Source organism: Phallusia mammillata, chromosome 1 (assembly GCF_965637545.1).
Source record: "Phallusia mammillata chromosome 1, kaPhaMamm4.hap1.1, whole genome shotgun sequence".
Lineage (NCBI taxonomy): Eukaryota > Metazoa > Chordata > Ascidiacea > Phlebobranchia > Ascidiidae > Phallusia > Phallusia mammillata.
Genome location: NC_137252.1, coordinates 19,890,288 through 19,908,228, shown reverse-complemented (window position 1 = coordinate 19,908,228; position 17,941 = coordinate 19,890,288). Strand labels below are relative to the sequence as shown.

The window sequence follows — 17,941 nt, the reverse complement described above, 5'->3', positions numbered from 1 at the left end:
AGTTACTCCGAATTTTGTATCCTCCTGCAATCCTAGGTTTTGATTCCGGGGTTGGCAAAGGTGGCATCCCTCCCCACGTGAAATCCCTGTGGTGGCAGCCATTATAATCACTTATGCTGCCATGTCGAATCAGCTGGTCTCCTAAGCATTTCCATATGGCAAAGAACAGGTTTATACAAAATCTAGCCTGCGGTTGGATTCGAACCCACTACAGGAGTCTTTCCGGGACTCGCACTCTACCAATTGAGCTATACAGGCTCTGTGGAGAAACCACCGGAAGTAGAATAACAAGCACCATTGCCTGCCTTGTATGCTGCACATGTCAGCTTCATAGTAGGGGATCGCCAGTTCAACCATATCGGCTAAGATGAATGTATTCATATTGGAATCAGCTCTGAAGCGTCAATGTAGACCAGCGATCATGGCATACTTATCGATATATCATAGTACGTTAGGCCTGTTAAAGGCGTTATGCCAAATCAGCCGATCTCCCAAGCGTTTCCTTATGGTGATGCACAGGATAGAAAAATCTAACCTGTGGTGGGATTTGAACCCCTGACATGATCCCTGGTCTGCATCGACGCTTCAGGGCTGACCCCAGCATGAATATATTGATCTTATGCATTACAGATATGCATTTCTTTCATTGACATACACTTTTTCAAACAGTCGGTCTTCTTTAAGCATGTGTGACGCAAGTGACGCAAATTTATTTTAATTGTATTTATGGGTCCCCTTCCCTGAAGGGGACACATATTGATTTTACTCAAAATGTTGTTGTTTTTTTCTTCTTTTTTCTTCTACCCAAAGTTTGTCCGACTCGTTTTTCCATCAAATCCTTGATGGATTTGGATGAAATTGACACAGATGGTAGATGTAGTTATGTATATGTGCAGCCCACTTTGTTTTTTGTTGATAACCCCAGTATTTACCCCGCTAGCCCCCTAAAATGGGTATTTTTTCCCCGAAGTTTGTCCGACTCATTTTTCCATCAAATGTTTGATGAATTTGGCTGAAATTTACACAGATGGTAGATGTGCACCCCACTTTGTTTTTGTTGATAACCCCAGTATTTACCCCGCTAGCCCCCTAAAATAGGTATTTTCCCCCAAAGTTTGTCCGACTCGTTTTTCTATCAAATGTTTGATGGATGTGGCTGAAATGTACACAGATGGTAGATGTAGTTATGTAGATGTGCATCCCACTTTGTTTTTGTTGATGACCCCAGTATTTACCCCGCTAGCCCCCTAAAATGTTTTTTTCCCCCGCAGTTTGTCCAACTCGTTTTTCTGTCAAATGCTTGATGGATGTGGCTGAAACTTATACAGATGGTAGATATAGTTATGTAGATGTGCATCCCACTTTGTTTTCCGGATAACCCTAGTATTTACCCCACTAGCCCCCTAAAAGGGGTGAGTTTGTAAACAATGTCAGAATTGGCTAAAATTTGGATAACTTGTAAAGTATGCCAATTATCGTTATTGCGCCATTACAGTTCGGGGGTTGTTAACAGCCCTTTGACGTCAGAAACATTAACGATTGTTGCTCAAAACACCTCTAGTGGTTGAAATTTTAAACGTTGGCAGATTGGACTGAAATTTTGCAGTACTATTGATTGAGTCATTGTGGTTTCCTACTGTGTGTTGAACCCAATTAGTTATCCTACTAGCCCCCTAAAATGAGTTTTTTAATTTAAATAGTTTTTACTCCATATAGCATATTTAGATATGCACAGTACCAATCACTGTGTTTGTCTTCACAATACCAAACTTACTCATTGTTATCTATTGAATTGCATTATTTTCAACTTTGCATGTGTGGGGACCCATGAGTTTTTGCCTGCAGAAACAACCAAGGTTATAAAAGACGATGGCTAATATGGGACCCAATACAAAATAAGCATAGGAAATATATTTATGTTTTAAAATAGATCATAGTGTATGTGCAAGGGCAATATGTGCTAAGCCACCTTCTAGTTTTTTAAGGAAACCAATTTTGCACCACTGTTGTCAGCAATTTTCACTCTTGTCATAAGTTTGCTAGACTAGTGGAAGTCTGAACAAGAGTTATGACAAAACAATGTCAATCAAACATTAATATGTAGTCTAAATGTTAATTGGCAGTTTGTCATTTTTATGTTACCTATAGTAATTCTTGTGCCAGAATCTGAAAAATCAAATTGGAACGACCACCCATATACATAAATTACCTGTCAAAACCGCAACGCCCATTTGCTGCTTTTGCAAAATTGAGCATGTATAAATAATTTGTATTTCTGCTTCGTTACATATAACATACAAGTATTGTGACATCATATATATATATTGTGACACACAAACTTATTGTAACATCATAACTAGCAGGATGTGTCTTTGTTAAGTGTTGCATCCAAGTATAAGTAAATTTGTGCGTAGGCATATCGAGGATAAAAAGCAGTATCGTAACAAGGAACCACTTGGCTTCACATAAAAAATTTTCGCCTATGCCTGCAAGTCAACAGTTACTTTCAACCTCACTCATTTACAGATGGATTTATTTCCCTAACTTATCGGCATTTTATGTTGGTATCTGGCTGTTGTAAAAACTGTGAATTTATAAATTATTAGCAGGTATGGTGTTACAGTGATGCTCACTTACAGCAACATAGATACCCTTTCCATTTAATCCAAAAATTAAATTACCATTTAGAAATAGATCAATGTTGATTTGTCATATGTTATGTTTTCTTGTCAATGGCAGATTCTTTGTGAATATGTCAAAAGCAGAAAAGTGAGCAGTCTGTTGTTAACAGAGAGACAAAAAAGTGTAAATTAAGAGATAAAAATTCACATCAAATGTGTTCCAAGAAAGATGCGTGATCCTTTAACAGGCCGACTTTCAATGTGGGCTACTGTTTGGAGTGCAATTGAATGAATTATGCCATTAACATGCATGCAATTAACCTGTTTTTTCTGTCATTTCCTTAATTATTATTTAAACATTATTATTAACAAACTTACAGCTTTATTATTACAAGTTTACAAAACATTATTATTAACAAATTTACACCAATGAACTTCTGGACAGGAGATAAATTTGTAGGAATTAAACAACTATGCAGGAATAAATGTTGGCAAAAGTTAAAACCCACATAAAATTTTGCAATAAATGTACCACCTTCAAGAAGTGTTCACTCATGCCTTATTCTTGTGTATGTGAGCAGCTTTTAATATGACCCTAACTTTTTTAGTGTAAAGTTTCTGAGGTAAAAGTCCAGGTCAAGTCAAGTATTCACAAACTTTCCCATTGTGGTTTGTAGTGATAGGAAGTGTTATTTGTCACTGGTAAATAAATCAGTTTTTTTTAATTGTTATTTTGTTGAAATACTGATTTGTTTGTCAGATTAAGCAAGGTGTTCATGGAGCACTTCGTTCAATCCTTGACAAGCGTGTCATTCAATCACTTTCACCAATTCTGGACAATCCTAAACTTGACCCAGAACTCCGAAGTTTGATTAGAAATAATTTGCATGAGTTCTGTTCCCCATCTTCACCAGAGGGTAGTCAACTCTTTTTTTTTCGTATACATAACTCTAAGATAGTATTATGTATCTCCTTAAATAAGGGCTACAAATAATGTTTTTGTCCATTTCCATAATTTTTGGTTTGTTTCATAAATTGGCAATATATAGGAAAACCGACTTTCAACCCAACACTACCAAGCGACTGTTCAGAAACCTTACCCTTAGCTACACAACAAACCAGTGACATTCTACAAGAGGAGCCAATGCTAATTGATGATGGTAAGTGAACAGTAAACTGCCTCAGTGAATTGGAATTAAACATTTTCTGACAGTCCTTTATCTGATCTACTGTTTTTGCCCAGATGATTCTGATGCTGACAATATTCAAAAAAAGACTGGGGATGTAGAGTCTAGTCAGGATGGAGGTGCAATGTTTAGTGATGAGGAAGATGAACAAGGTTTGAGTTTTGTTCAAGAAGTTCAGACCGAATAATCAAATAACAAAGCTTATTTTTCCTCACTAGCTAACAAGAAAAAACAAGTTACTTTAGGTGGGTGGGAGTTTTCGCCGAATCAAGAACCTCAGGATATTACAGCAGATATTGAGAGGTTTGTTAGGCGGTAGATAGCTGTTTCTGATAATACATATGCAAGTGCATAATTTTTTTTGTACACAAATAGTTGTTCTCCACCTGCATAATAAATTGAATTGAACATGTTGATATATATGTCTAAGAGTAGTGTTATTTTACCTCGATTCTAAACTGTGACTGATAATGTTTTAAACCTACCATTTTGGTGGCCTACAATTGAGGTAAGTTACAAATCATGCCAATATTTTTTTTCTGCCATTTGCATTTTGATACAGTTTTTTTACAAACACCTCAACAAACTGCGTACAATTGAATAAATATCTTTATTTTAGGCTGGACAATACTTCACGGGACCTTATTCAACAGCTACAGGATACTGAGAGAACAGATTTGGATGAAAGATGTGAAAGAATTCAGGATATTGTCGACCATGTTTTGTCACTGGTAGGTCCCTGTATTGATTCTATGAAGTTTGATTGACTCAAACATTTCATTTTAACATTTTATTGCCTTCAATCTAAACTTTTTAATTTGAAATATACCAAAGCAACATAAGATTTTACATGTTGTTTAAGTAATAGTAGCATACATGTGAAGAGTAAGACTATGAACTGTAGTGTACATTTGCATGTGTAAAAAGGGTCAAATCATTGCCAAAAAATTATATCTAGTTTAAAAATTATAACAAACATTAACACATGAGTATATTTAAAAAATAATAACACCTGGCGCGGCAGCTATAGTTGGACACCTTGAGTATATGGTATGATTTTGTTTACCACAGAGTGCTAATTATGGGTCCCCTTCCCTGAAGGGGACACATATTGATTTTACTCAAAATGTTTTTTGTTTTTTTCTTTTTTTTTCTTTCATTTTTCTTCTCCCCAAAGTTTGTCCTACTCGTTTTTCCATCAAATCCTTGATGGATTTGGATGAAATTTACACAGATGGTAGATGTAGTTATGTAGATGTGCATCCCACTTTGTTTTTGTTGATAACCCCAGTATTTACCACGCTAGCCCCCTAAAATGGGTATTTTTCCCCCGAAGTTTGTCTGACTCGTTTTTCCATCAAATGTTTGATGGATTTGGCTGAAATTTACACAGATGGTAGATGTAGTTATGTAGATGTGCATCCCACTTTGTTTTTGTTGATAACCCCAGTATTTACCCCGCTAGCCTCCTAAAATGGGTATTTCCCCCCGAAGTTTGTCCGACTCGTTTTTCCATCAAATGTTTGATGGATTTAGCTGAAATTTACACAGACAGTAGATGTAGTTATGTAGATGTGCATCCCACTTTGTTTGTCCGGATAACCCTAGTATTTCCCCACTAGCCCCCTAAAAGGGGTGAGTTTGTAGACAATGTCAGAATTGGCTAAAATTTGGATAGCTTGTAAAGTATGCCAATTATCGTTATTGCGCCATTGCGCCATTGCAGTTCGGGGGTTGTAAACAGCCCTTTGACGTCAGAAACATTAACAGTTGTTGATCAAAACACCTCTAGTGGTTGAAATTTTAAACGTTGGCAGATTGGACTGAAATTTTGCAGTACTATTGATGGAGTCATTGTGGTTTCCTTCTTTTAAGTTTGTGTGTATTGAACCTCAATTAGTTATCCTACTTACTCATTTTTATCTATTGAAATGCATTATCTACAACTTTGCATGTGTGGGGACCCATGAGTTTTTGCTTGCAGAAACAACCAAGGTTATAAAAGACGATGGCTAATATAGGACCCAATATAAATAAGTGTAGGAAATATATTAATGTTTCAAAATATGCTATAGTGTATGTGCAAGGGCAATATGTGCTAAGCCACCCTTCTAGTTTTTTATGGGTCCCATTCCCTGAAGGGGACACATATTGTTTTTGTCCGTATTTTTTTTTCTTTTTTCTTTTTTCTGTCTAACGCTGGCTTGTGAGACGCGTTTGGTCAAGAAAGAGTGCTCCAAATTTATTCAAATTTACAGAGATGTTAGTTAATAATCCAAGTTTGATCCTCCTGAAGTTTGACCCCGATTGACCCAGCGGTTCACCCACAGGCCCCCAAAGCGTAAATTTTTTGAAACGGCTGTACTGACTAAAGTACAGCATCTAGAAGTTTCATGCTTTGTTGTTTGGTGCAATGTAAAGTTTTTTAAATAATTTTGTATCTTTTTTTCGGATTCACCCATTTTTTACCCTTTAAACCCCGAAATAAACGGTTTTAGTTTTAAGGCAGAAATACATGCCCTATGGTGCAGAAATATTTGAAAAAGTTAACAATTGTTTAAGCAGGATATTCGTTTAGTATTTAAAATTTTGCCAGTTACCTTTACAATCCATAATATGTGTACGCTATCAGTCAGATATAAGTCCCAAGGGAGGAATTCACTGGTTTACGATTAAGGCGGCAGAGCGGGAGTGCTCAGCTTGACGTCTGGGCAGACGTTTTACGAGACAGTCGTTTCGGTGATTAGTAATCAGTTTTTTTTGTGCAGCAATGCTGTGTCGTTTTATTAAGACAATTAAGTTATCACGCGCATTTTCAGTTTTGGCGCAGGTTTTACACCTAAGACGTAATTCGAACTCGATAAACGTACTTCGGTTTCGTTTATGTCAGGCAAAACATCGTTGATCAACATAAATATGAAATTTAATAAACTTAACTTTTTCGAACGCCGCAATAAATGATCTTTAAATTCTCGTTGTCAGCTTTGCCGTCTCATAACCATGGGTCACTAAAGGTCAACTTGTAGGCATTACAACACCGTTACGAATTTTTCGTGATAAATGTTTTTTTAAATGCTCGTTGTCAGGTCGGCCGCCGCATGACCACGGGTTACTTAAGGTCAACTAGTAGGTATTACTAACACAAACTTTCTTTCGTCATAATGTAGCGTTTTTTGCAACAAATTTAGGAATCAACGCTCAAGGCATGTATAGCCTAAATTAGGTTAAACGGTGTTGTTGAACAGTGCTATTGAAAACGGTGTCAATAGGTCAAACAATCGTTTGGCGTGTGCACCCTGAGAGGTTACTACAGGTCAATGGTTTTGCGAAACACATTTAAATAAAAAACAATTTGTTATGTGTACACTTGTAGCAAATTGCTTTTTAATTTAAAGTGTCTGTAACACAACTGTTACAGCTTTCTAGAAAAAAATGTGTTTAAAACCCGACCTTGGACGACAATATCTGGGTCAAAGCAAGAGAATCAATTGAAATTATTTGTTTTGTTCTTTTTTTAGTATTTGTAATTATATGACAATAATAGTGCAAAAAGAATACGAACAAAAATTTTTTATTGTTGGGTTAATGCTTTCTAAAAATTTGTTCCTAAAAATCTAAAAGTCACCGCAACGTTTGTTTACCGTAAATCCGCACAAACACGCGTGTGGGGACCCATTAGTTTTTGTTTACAAAAACAATCATATGTGTAGATCAAATGATGTGTATAGTAAATTGGTAAATATCGTATAGAATATATAAAATGGAAGTATATCAGAAAGCCACCCTTCTAGTTTTTTAATGGTTATACTTTCTTAACACTTTCAGTGCGGCCAGCAATCACCCAAACATGCGTTCAGTGTGGTCTTTTGTTGATTGTTTTAATTATTGCGCACAATTGCATTGTCTTGTCTGCTGCAAGGCCCCAACAGCGTCAATAACGAATTACAATGGACGTAATGTTATAAATTATCGACAATAAAATAATATGAACAATAATTCACTACTACAACTTTTGCACAATTGTTACTTTTGCTAACAATTATACAGTGCAACTCCCTCAAGCGTTTGTTAGAAAAGTCTGCTTTGTTACATTGTTATGAAACAAGACTCCATTCACATAACCAAGTTTAATGCCCGCCAAGCGTCGCCCTAGACATGCGCCGATCACTCATTTCTGGCGTGGGCTGTTTGGTCTCTACGTACATTAACGGGCAGCCGCATTTTTGATCTAAAACTTTTGATGTTTATTAACGTCATTCCGTACTCTGCGCAAAACGTCTTTTGATGTAGATTTACGTCAACCGCACTGAAAGTGTCAAGTACTGTTCATGGATCAGAAGTATGAAACATTGTTGGTTGATGCTTTGCAGAGTGCTTAAAAAAGCATTTTATTTTTGTCTTTACTGATTCTTTAATTACAATCCTTATTGTGTTGCAATTTAACGAGATGTAGATAGGGTTCTTTTTGTTTGTTGTGGACAACTTAAGCATAATTATACAAACGAATCCGGTTAATTGCATCATCTATTTGCCAAGGGCATTTGATGCGATTAACCGGATTATACGATAATCCGGTTGCTATATAAACAGTACATGCCGTTAACATAAGTGCTCATTTTCACCAGCTACAACATAGTTGCAGTGACGCTCATAATTGAAAAAGTACTCTGAAGTCAAAACTAGATTTATTACTCTCAGCGCAATACATGACGCCATGCTTCCCAACTATCGTGGCTATGGTGCAATCGCCCAAGTGTTTTGAAGAAACAGTAGAAACGCACACAAGCTATTCAATTGGCGCCCACGCATCAGTTCGCTTAAATTGTGCTTTCTCTTGCAGTATATTTAAAAAGATATGTTACATCGCATCGTAGCCAAGGGGCCCAACATTTAAATTTGGCAACTTCCTCATGACGATGGTTTATGACGTTTTTGTCTTGTTTGGGGTAGTTTCCCGTATACACGTGCTCTCGCTTAATATACACATAAAATGGCCTGTTGTTTTTGACCTGTTTCGTTTTCTAGTTTAAACCAATGCATTAAGCGGCAAAATGCTAGGTGCATATTTGTAAGCAAGCCCAAACCCGAAAGTACATGACCCAAACCTGGTTAAACTTACAACTTCGGCACATTCTACAGCGCAAGGACGCTAAGGCAAGCTGCATCAGTTTCTATTATAACCCGTTATCCAATTGACAAAAAGAATAATTATGGGTCCCCTTCCCTGAAGGGGACACATATTGATTTTACTCAAATTGTTTGTTTGTTTTTCTTGTTTTTTTCTTTTTTTTCTTCTCCCCAAAGTTTGTCCGACTCGTTTTTCCATCAAATGTTTGATGGATTTGGCTGAAATTTACACAGATGGTAGATATAGTTATGTAGATGTGCATCCCACTTTGTTTTTGTTGATAACCCCAGTATTTACCCCGCTAGCCCCCTAAAATGGGTATTTTCCCCCAAAGTTTGTCCGACTCGTTTTTCCATCAAATGTTTGATGGATTTGGCTGAAATTTACACAGATGGTAGATATAGTTATGTAGATGTGCATCCCACTTTGTTTTTGTTGATAACCCCAGTATTTACCCCGCTCGCCCCCTAAAATGGTGTTTTTACCCAAAGTTTGTCCGACTCTTTTTTCCATCAAATGTTTGATGGATTTAGCTGAAATTTACACAGATGGGAGATATATTCATGTAGATGTGCATCCCACTTTGTTTTTGTTGATAACCCTGGTATTTACCCCGCTAGCCCCCTAAAATGGGTGAGTTTTTAAACAGTGTCAGAATTGGCTGAAATTTGGATTTCTTGTATAGTATGCCATTTATAGGTGTCGATTGTTGTGTTCAACCCTGTAGTCCTAACATTTACCCCACAAGCCCCTAAAGTGCTTGGTGGTCGTTTTTGCGCCATGGCAGTTAGGGGCTTGTTAACAGCCCTATGACACCCAGAAACATTAACGGTTGTTGCTAAAAACACCTCTAGTGGTCGAAATTTTAAACATTGGCGGATTGGGCTGAAATTTTGCAGTACTATTGATTGAGTCATTGTGGTTTTATGTATTTTTTAGTTTGTGTGTCGAACCCAATTAGTTACCCTACTAGCCCCCTAAAATGGGTCAGTTTTTTAAAATGTTAAATAGGATATACTTCAAACAATATCTGGGGTGAATCTAATTTTATAGTTTGTATTCTACATAGTATTATTATTTAAGCCCAGTGCCGATCACTGTGTTGTACCTTACAACACCCATCTTTCTCATGGTTATCTCTTGAATTGCATTATTTTCAACTTTGCATGTGGGACCCAAAATTAGTAAAAGTACATTATAGACAAGATAAACAGAACACCTTTAAAGTTCCAATAGGGGCCCAAATTTTTTTATTTAACTATCATTCCAAGTTAAGTTGTTGGAAATGGAAGTATTTGCGACAACTTCAACACTTGTTTGAAAACAATTCTTTTACTTTTACCAGGATGAGTTTGACACAGAAGTTTCAACTCCACTCTCATCATGTTTAACCTTCCTCTTATCTGATCATTTTCAAAAATCTGTTTTAAAGCTTTCGTCTTGTGACATTACAGATGAGTGAGTATTGTATGTTGAACCTATGAATCTTTATTTTACAACTTTTATCAAAATTAACTCAGCTCATGTTTTTCGACATATGTGAAACTTAAAAGTTTACAAAAATCTGTTAAAACTTAAAACTGTATTGTCTTTGCACCAGCTTTGTTAAAGCCTATCCATAAGTAATGTTTAGATCAGGGGTGTCCAACTCGAACACACTGTCGTGCCAAGTTTTAAAATATACTCGCATGCCAACATTACTTTTCCAAACCATGTCTAAAACGTCATAACGGTATGAACTCAATTCGAATATTTGGCCACTATTAAATAGCTAGAAAAAAAATATGTCATCAAATGCGAGTAAACTTGTTTATGATACTCCAAAAATCATTTGTTATGTTTATGTGACGCGACATACAAATACTTTGAAATAGGGCTTAAGTTTTGTCAAAAAACGAACAACTTAATTAGTGGGTTGTGTAACCAGTACTGATAAATCTTTACTAGAGAATAAAGACCAAGAACAATCAATAGAAACGAATTTAATTGCATGACAAATCCTAATTTTTACCACCTAAATGTGCAAAAGCTTGTGTGCCATTTTTAAAGGCCCTGAGTGCCACTTTTAGCATGAGTGCCACATGTTGGACACCTCTGGTTTAGATACAAAGATATTGAATCAGCATCATTTAATTTTAACAACTAGCAAAAAATTACCAATTTTGCAGATATTTGGAAAGTAGCATTGAAAAACCACTTCATGTGATATTTCGCAACCTGTATCAGAGCAGAAAAGATGAGGACTCATTTTCAGTCCTCTTACAACTTCTTTCAGAGATGTACAGTCTTCAAGCAAGACTTGGTTACCATCTACTCTTCTTCCTTGCTGTCAAGTAAGAAAATGAAACACACCTTTTTTTTTCTCTTTTAATGTGGACCAGTCGGGCTAAGGATTTTTAGTAGTTTTGAAAACAGTACAAAAAGTTGTTTCAAAACAAGTTTAGGACAGCCAGTTTCTCGCCACTTTGTTTTAATCTTATTGTAAAGAATTGGCCAGATTGTCTGTTTAAATATACCTTACTGTAGATAAATCTTTGTTGTACTCATTGGATGGTTGCGTTTAACCCAATGGCAAATATAACATGATATAATAAATAGGAAACAACTTTTTTCGGAGGACAACATGCAAATATATGAATCATTTGCACAAACTACTCAACTTGGCGATACTTACAATTGTTTAATGATGGACATCAAGCATTGTCAAGAAGATGATGCCACAATGCTGGTGCTACTGGTCCCACATATTTTCAAAGAGGTGGGATATAATTTGTGTGAAGACAAATCAGTGAACATGTTGCACACATTTACCAATTAACTGTAAGTTCCAAGACAGCTTGTAATTTTCTCCCTGTTGAAAATATATTGTGGTAACTTATTGTGGTGGTTAATCAACAAGCAAGGATTGTGAGACATTGTGGAACCACAGTTAATTTTTAGGTTTACTGTCCTAAAATTACAACAATAAACCTTTTCAGTTTCCAGAGCATTGTGTGGGCAACAGTGAACTTCTGAACATTATTGTTGCAATTCTGGACCCTCAACAACTCGAGGAACTCCAATGCTTAGTTATGATGGGCGACTTGGTCATTATGAAGAAGGAAAGCGCCCTCAATGTTATCCGTAAGTTTGTTCTGCCGTTCGAATATGGTAAAGTATTTGTTACTGTGTACAAAGTACTGAAATCTTTAGGATGTGATGACGAAACACTGGTATGAGAAATGAGTGAGGGAGTGAAACTCGCAACCTTGACCGTTTCTGCATGGTCAAAAATTGCGAATGTTTATGTTTACCATTGAATCTACGACAATAGGCATATACTGTAATAACTTAAAGCAGTATACACTGAATAGTGCCTTCAATGTGCTGTAATGGATCCAAAAACAGAATGCGCAACAAAAAACTACTGGTTTTGTTTGATGTGCAAAATGCTAAAGTTATATATATATCGCATATTTCTTTATTCTTATGTTGCGATTCATATCTTTTTTAACATAGAGAAATCTCACGAAGGAATCCAAATGATGTCATAAGAATCCGTGTTTTGAAAATCTCAATGTTGAAATATTGTACCCCTCTATGGTCTGGTCTGACAGTATCGTACCTAATTATGGGTCCCCTTCCCTGAAGGGGACACATATTGATTTTTCTCAAATTGTTTGTTTTTTCTGTTTTTATTCTTTCTTTTTTTTCTTTCCAAAGTTTGTCCGACTCGTTTTTCCATCAAATGTTTGATGGATTTGGATGAAATTCACACAGATGGTAGAAACAGTTATGTAGATGTGCATTCCACTTTGTTTTTGTCGATAACCCCAGTATTTACCCCGCTAGCCCCCTAAAATGGGTTATTTTCTTCCCAAAGTTTGACCGACCCGGTTTTCCATCCAATGTTTGATGGATTTGGCTGAAATTTACACAGATGGTAGATATAGTTATGTAGATGTGTATCCCACTTTGTTTTTGTTGATAAGCCCAGTATTTACCCCACTAGCCCCCTAAAATGGGTATTTTTCCCAAAGTTTGTCCGACTCGTTTTGCCATCAAATGTTTGATGGATGTGGCTGAAACTTATACAGATGATAGATATAGTTATGTAAATTTGCATCCCACTTTGTTTGTCCTGATAACCCCAGTATTTACCCCACTAACCCCCTAAAATGGGTGAGTTTTTAAACAGTGTCACAATTGGCTGAAATTTGGATAGCTTTTAGAGTATGCCATTTATAGGTGTCGATTGTTGTGTTTAACCCTGTAGCCCTAACATTTACCCCACAAGCCCCCAAAGTGGACACCCCAAAGAAAGATTTATGTCGCACAATAGTGTTACAAGGGCAACCAGTTGTATGTTACTCGTTTGTGACTTTATGGGTTGCTTGGTGGACGTTTTTGCGCCATGGCAGTTAGCGGGTTGATAACATTTTTTAGTTTGTTTGTCAAACCCTATTAGTTACCCCACTATCTCCCTAAAATGGGTGAGTTTATTAAACAGTGTCGGTATAGGCTAAAATTTGGGTAGCATGTGGACTATGCTAGGGTTGCCATATTTTATGATACACAATCCCTGACAAAATTTATCTCAGTTGCGGCAACCCAGTGGTTCTCAAACTTTTTCGGTATTTTCTTTAAACGGTCTCTTTGTCATTATTTCGAGGGCTTGTGGTCCTTAAGCCTGAATGTGTTCTTCAGAAAAAGGAAAATTTATTGCAAGATTTTAGCTAGTTATGTAAAATTCTGCATAACAATGATCCAAATCTGACATTACAGACAAGACAAAAACATTACCATTGTGCGCGAACAATTGCATGTTTGTTAGTTGGCATGCAATAAAGCCTATGGAGACGGTCGATTCTCAATTTCACTTTGATTTAAACATATTTTCTTCCACAAACTGACGCTAAATTAGAATATAGAATTACTTCCAGCTTTTTGCGGTCCCCGCAAAATTGCCTCACAGAGCCCTAAAGCGCCGCGGACCCCAGTTTGGGTTAACCTTTTTGCGTTCCAATTACTTCTATTGCGGAATAAATTTAGAATATTCGGAAGTCACATGGACAGCGACACGAGAAAACGTTAGATACGATACTCTGATCCTTGTTAATGAACTTTCTGCGTAGGCTTCTATTTAGTCAAGTTTATTAGGCTAAGCTTGCTACTCTCACTATCCTTGAAACAACATGCACATATATCACGGGTCGCCAACCTTTGCCACTCTAAAAACTATTCCGACCAATTTCAAATTGTCACAGAAAAAAAAACACTGGGAGCAGCCCTTTCAAAGACCTTTTTAATATTGAAATAAAATGCCACTGAAAAAACGTTTTTATATCTCACGACATTCGACTTTTTGTTGTTAGTTAATTCCTTGCATATTAGGTACACAGTTAAGGCAAATGAAACTTTCCACGTAGCATCGAACGCTGTGTTTTTTGAGACGCGGATTTTTATATCTGTATTTAACGGGTATTGTTAGACAACTAGTAACAAACAGGTATTGTTACGCGCGCGCAGACACTGCAAAACGAAACAGTAACCTTGTGCGTTAACCTGCGCGCCGCCAGTTTACCTCTCCACGTTCATGGTACGCGGTTGCGGCTAACTACTAGAATTTTTCTCCGTTGGTACATTAATTTCATAGTATAGTTATATTTTTTCTTAAATTCCTGACTTTTAAATACATTTTAACATTTCTCCCTGACGCAGATTTAAACACTAAATTCCCTGACATGTCAGGGAAAATACTGACGTATGGTAACCCTAGACTATGCTAGTTGTAGGTTTCGATTGATGTGTTTTACTTTGTAGCCCCAACATTTACTCAACTAGCCCCCTAAAATAAGTGAAGTTTTAAAAAAACGTCCCAATAAAATTTGCAAAGTTTATTGAACATACTATTTTAAGTCCTCAAATGTTATAATTTGCCCTGTAGCACCACAATTTAACGAACTGGTCCCTAAAATGGGTGACCCTTTTAACAATGTTCCAATTGAATGAAAATTGGACAGCTTGTAGAATTTGCTGTTCATAGGTGTCTATTTTTTGTTTTACACCATTACGCCACTATTTACTCCTTCTTTTCTTTGAAAAAGAACGTTAAATAGGACATACCTCAAACAATATGTTATTATTTAAGCCCATGCCGATTACCACGGGCGTAGAGTACGGGGGTGCCGCGTAGAGTAGGGTGTCGAACAGACGTCGACTGAAACGTAACCATAGTAATTGTTTGGCAATAAATAGGCATTTTAATGCGACATAAACATGACTTATAGACTAACGTTTTAGTATTATTTGTCGCAATAACTCTCTGCAATAAAAATAAAAATAGTTAATATATTGATTCCTAAGCCGAGTTTAATGTCTGTTTGCAAAGTTCTGCAACGGCCTAAACTTGATCCAAGGTGACCTAAGTTTAAGCGTCAACAATATGTAGTCGGCTATATTTAAAACGTGAATTGCTTTACTTTTATTTCCCGCCGTAACACGTTACTTTAAACTTAATCGTTGTTAAAATGGCTGATTCGGCAAATCGTCCTTTCGTTATATCAGACGTTATTAGACGCACAGCAAACGTTCCAATCGAACACAAAGAAATTGCACCAAGTGACTATTCGCAAATTAATGTGATAAAAACGACATGCTAAAGCACGTAAAAGGTGTCGTTATTTGGTCTTATACGGGTACAGATACTGTACATGGTATAGCCATCGTTTTTGGAAGATCAAACGGCACACCCCCGTTTTTTTTAAAACTCTACGCCTATGCCGATTACTCTGTTTTGCTTTACAACACCCAACTTTATAATGGTTATCTCTTGAAATGCATTATTTTCAACTTTGCATGTGTGGGGACCCATGAGTTTCTGTCTGCAGAAACAACTAACGTTATAAAAGACGATAGCTAATATGGGACCCAAAACAAAATAAGCATAGGAAATATATTAATGTTTTAAAATAGGTTATAGTGTATGTGCAACGACAAAATGTGCTAAGCCACCCTTCTAGTTTAATTATGGGTCCCCTTCCACGAAGGGGACACATATTGTTTTTGTCAGTATTTTTGTTTTCTTTTTTTTGTCTAACCAGCGTTGTGAGACGCGTTTGGTCAAGAAAGAGTGCTTTAAATTTATTCAAATTTTCAGAGATGTTAGTTAATAATCCAAATTTGATCCTCCTGAAGTTTGACCCGAATGACCCAGCGGTTATCGTTCAAAAAGTTAAAATATGGCTAGGCTAATCTAACTAGAGCGAAAGAATGTGCAAAAGTCTAACAGAAGGGCAAAAATCTGAACATAGACCTAACCTATTCTGAAAAGGGAATGAGCTAATTAAAAATCACTGCCAAAAAACTGCAGCTAAGACACAACGAAAATTATTCAATACATTTGTATAAACGAAAGATACATGAAGTATCTAAAGCAAAACCGAAGCAAGAGCTGCACCTAACCTGCAGCTGCCGTAAAATGACTTGGGACCTACCAAAATTTTGCACGTTTTGAGGTGTGTTGAGCATCACGCCATATCAACCTAATTGTTTTACTCACTTGATGGTTTATGATTCGCAATAATTGGGGCAATGGGCCAATTACAACAGTATAAAGTAGGCTACAAGGTGTAAAATGAATAGTTCACTGGCAGTGCAACCTCTACAACACCACGACAATGCAGTTTGTAAACAATTTTAACTTTTTAAAAAAATTTGACTTTGTAAACAATTTTGACAATTTTTGACCTATTCTAAAAATTTTGACTTTTTTTGACAAGTCAAAAAATATTTGCCCTAGTCATAATCTATATTGTGACGCTAGTGGTTCCTGTTTTTCCGCATTGTTTGCACACAATAGGCGTACAAAAATCTGACGCATATGGCTACTAGGCTAGGGTTGCCATATTTTATGAAACACAATCCCTGACAAAATTTATCTCGGTTGCGTGAACCCAGTTTTTCTCAAACTTTAAGTCTAAATGTGTTGACGTAAGTCTGAATGTGTATTTCAGAAAAACGAAAGTTGATTGCAGGATTTTAGCTAGTTATGCAAAATTGCGCATAACAATGATCCAAATCTGACATCACAGACAGGACAAAAACATTACAATTGTGCGCGAACAATTGCATTTTTGTTAGTTGTCATGAAATAAAGCCTATTGTTTAACAATGGAGACGGTCGATTCTCACTTTCACTTTGATTTCAACTTATCCAGTTGCACAAACTGACGCCAAATAAGGATATAGAATTACTTCCACCTTTTCGAGGTCCCCGCAAAATGCCCTAAAGGACCGCGGACCCCAGTCTGAGAACCGCTGCGCTGACCATTTTTGCGATCCAAACACTTCTATTCCGGAATAAATTAGAATATTGGGAAGTCACACGGACGGCGACACGAGAAAACGTTACATACGATACTCTGATCCTTGTCAATTAACTTTCTGCGCAGGCTTCTGTTTAGTTAAGTTTTTTTTCAACCAAAAAAATTAAACGATGGGAGTCACAAGGACCTTTTCAAATTTGAAGAAAAATGCCTCTGTAAAAATGTTCCGATGTCTCACGCATTCGACTTTTAGTTGTGAGTTAGTTCCCTGCATAATAGGTACACAGTTAAATGAAAGTTCCCACGTTCTCACATAGCTTCGAATGCTGTGTTTTCTTGATACGCGGATTTTTATTTGTGTATTTAACGCATATTGTGAAATATCTAGTAACAAACAGGTATTGTTACGCGCGCACACACATCAAACAGTAACAGGTACGTTAACCTGCGCGCCGCCAGTTTACCTCTTATCGTTTCATGGTATAGACGCGGTTGTAGCTATCTACTAGAAACTTTCTCCGTTGGTACATTAATTTTATAATATATACAGATAATTTTTCTTGAATTCCGGACTTTTAGGTACATTTTGACATTTCTCCCTGACGCAGATTTAAACACTAAATTCCCTGACATGTCAGGGAAAATCCGGACGAATGGCAACCCTATACTAGGCTAGTAATTCTGTTTTCAGTACCACAA

General features: G+C 36.7%; 1 protein-coding gene across 3 annotated transcripts in view; it reads left to right on the top strand.

The window, feature by feature from the left end:
• The window catches only part of LOC145223418 (integrator complex subunit 3-like), an 80,803-nt gene that overhangs the window by 18,139 nt on the left and 44,723 nt on the right, over positions 1 to 17,941 (top strand). For all 3 annotated transcript variants that reach the window (XR_013859474.1, XR_013859475.1, XM_080089848.1), the window contains exons 13-21: positions 3,382 to 3,538; positions 3,671 to 3,781; positions 3,865 to 3,960; positions 4,027 to 4,111; positions 4,428 to 4,539; positions 10,282 to 10,394; positions 11,105 to 11,269; positions 11,535 to 11,694; positions 11,915 to 12,059. Coding sequence is in view for 1 of the 3 variants with exons in the window: in XM_080089848.1 (XP_079945974.1) it covers positions 3,382 to 3,538; positions 3,671 to 3,781; positions 3,865 to 3,960; positions 4,027 to 4,111; positions 4,428 to 4,539; positions 10,282 to 10,394; positions 11,105 to 11,269; positions 11,535 to 11,694; positions 11,915 to 12,059 (1,144 nt within the window). In the remaining 2 variants the exon portion in view is untranslated. The remainder of the gene's footprint in view (positions 1 to 3,381; positions 3,539 to 3,670; positions 3,782 to 3,864; positions 3,961 to 4,026; positions 4,112 to 4,427; positions 4,540 to 10,281; positions 10,395 to 11,104; positions 11,270 to 11,534; positions 11,695 to 11,914; positions 12,060 to 17,941) is intronic.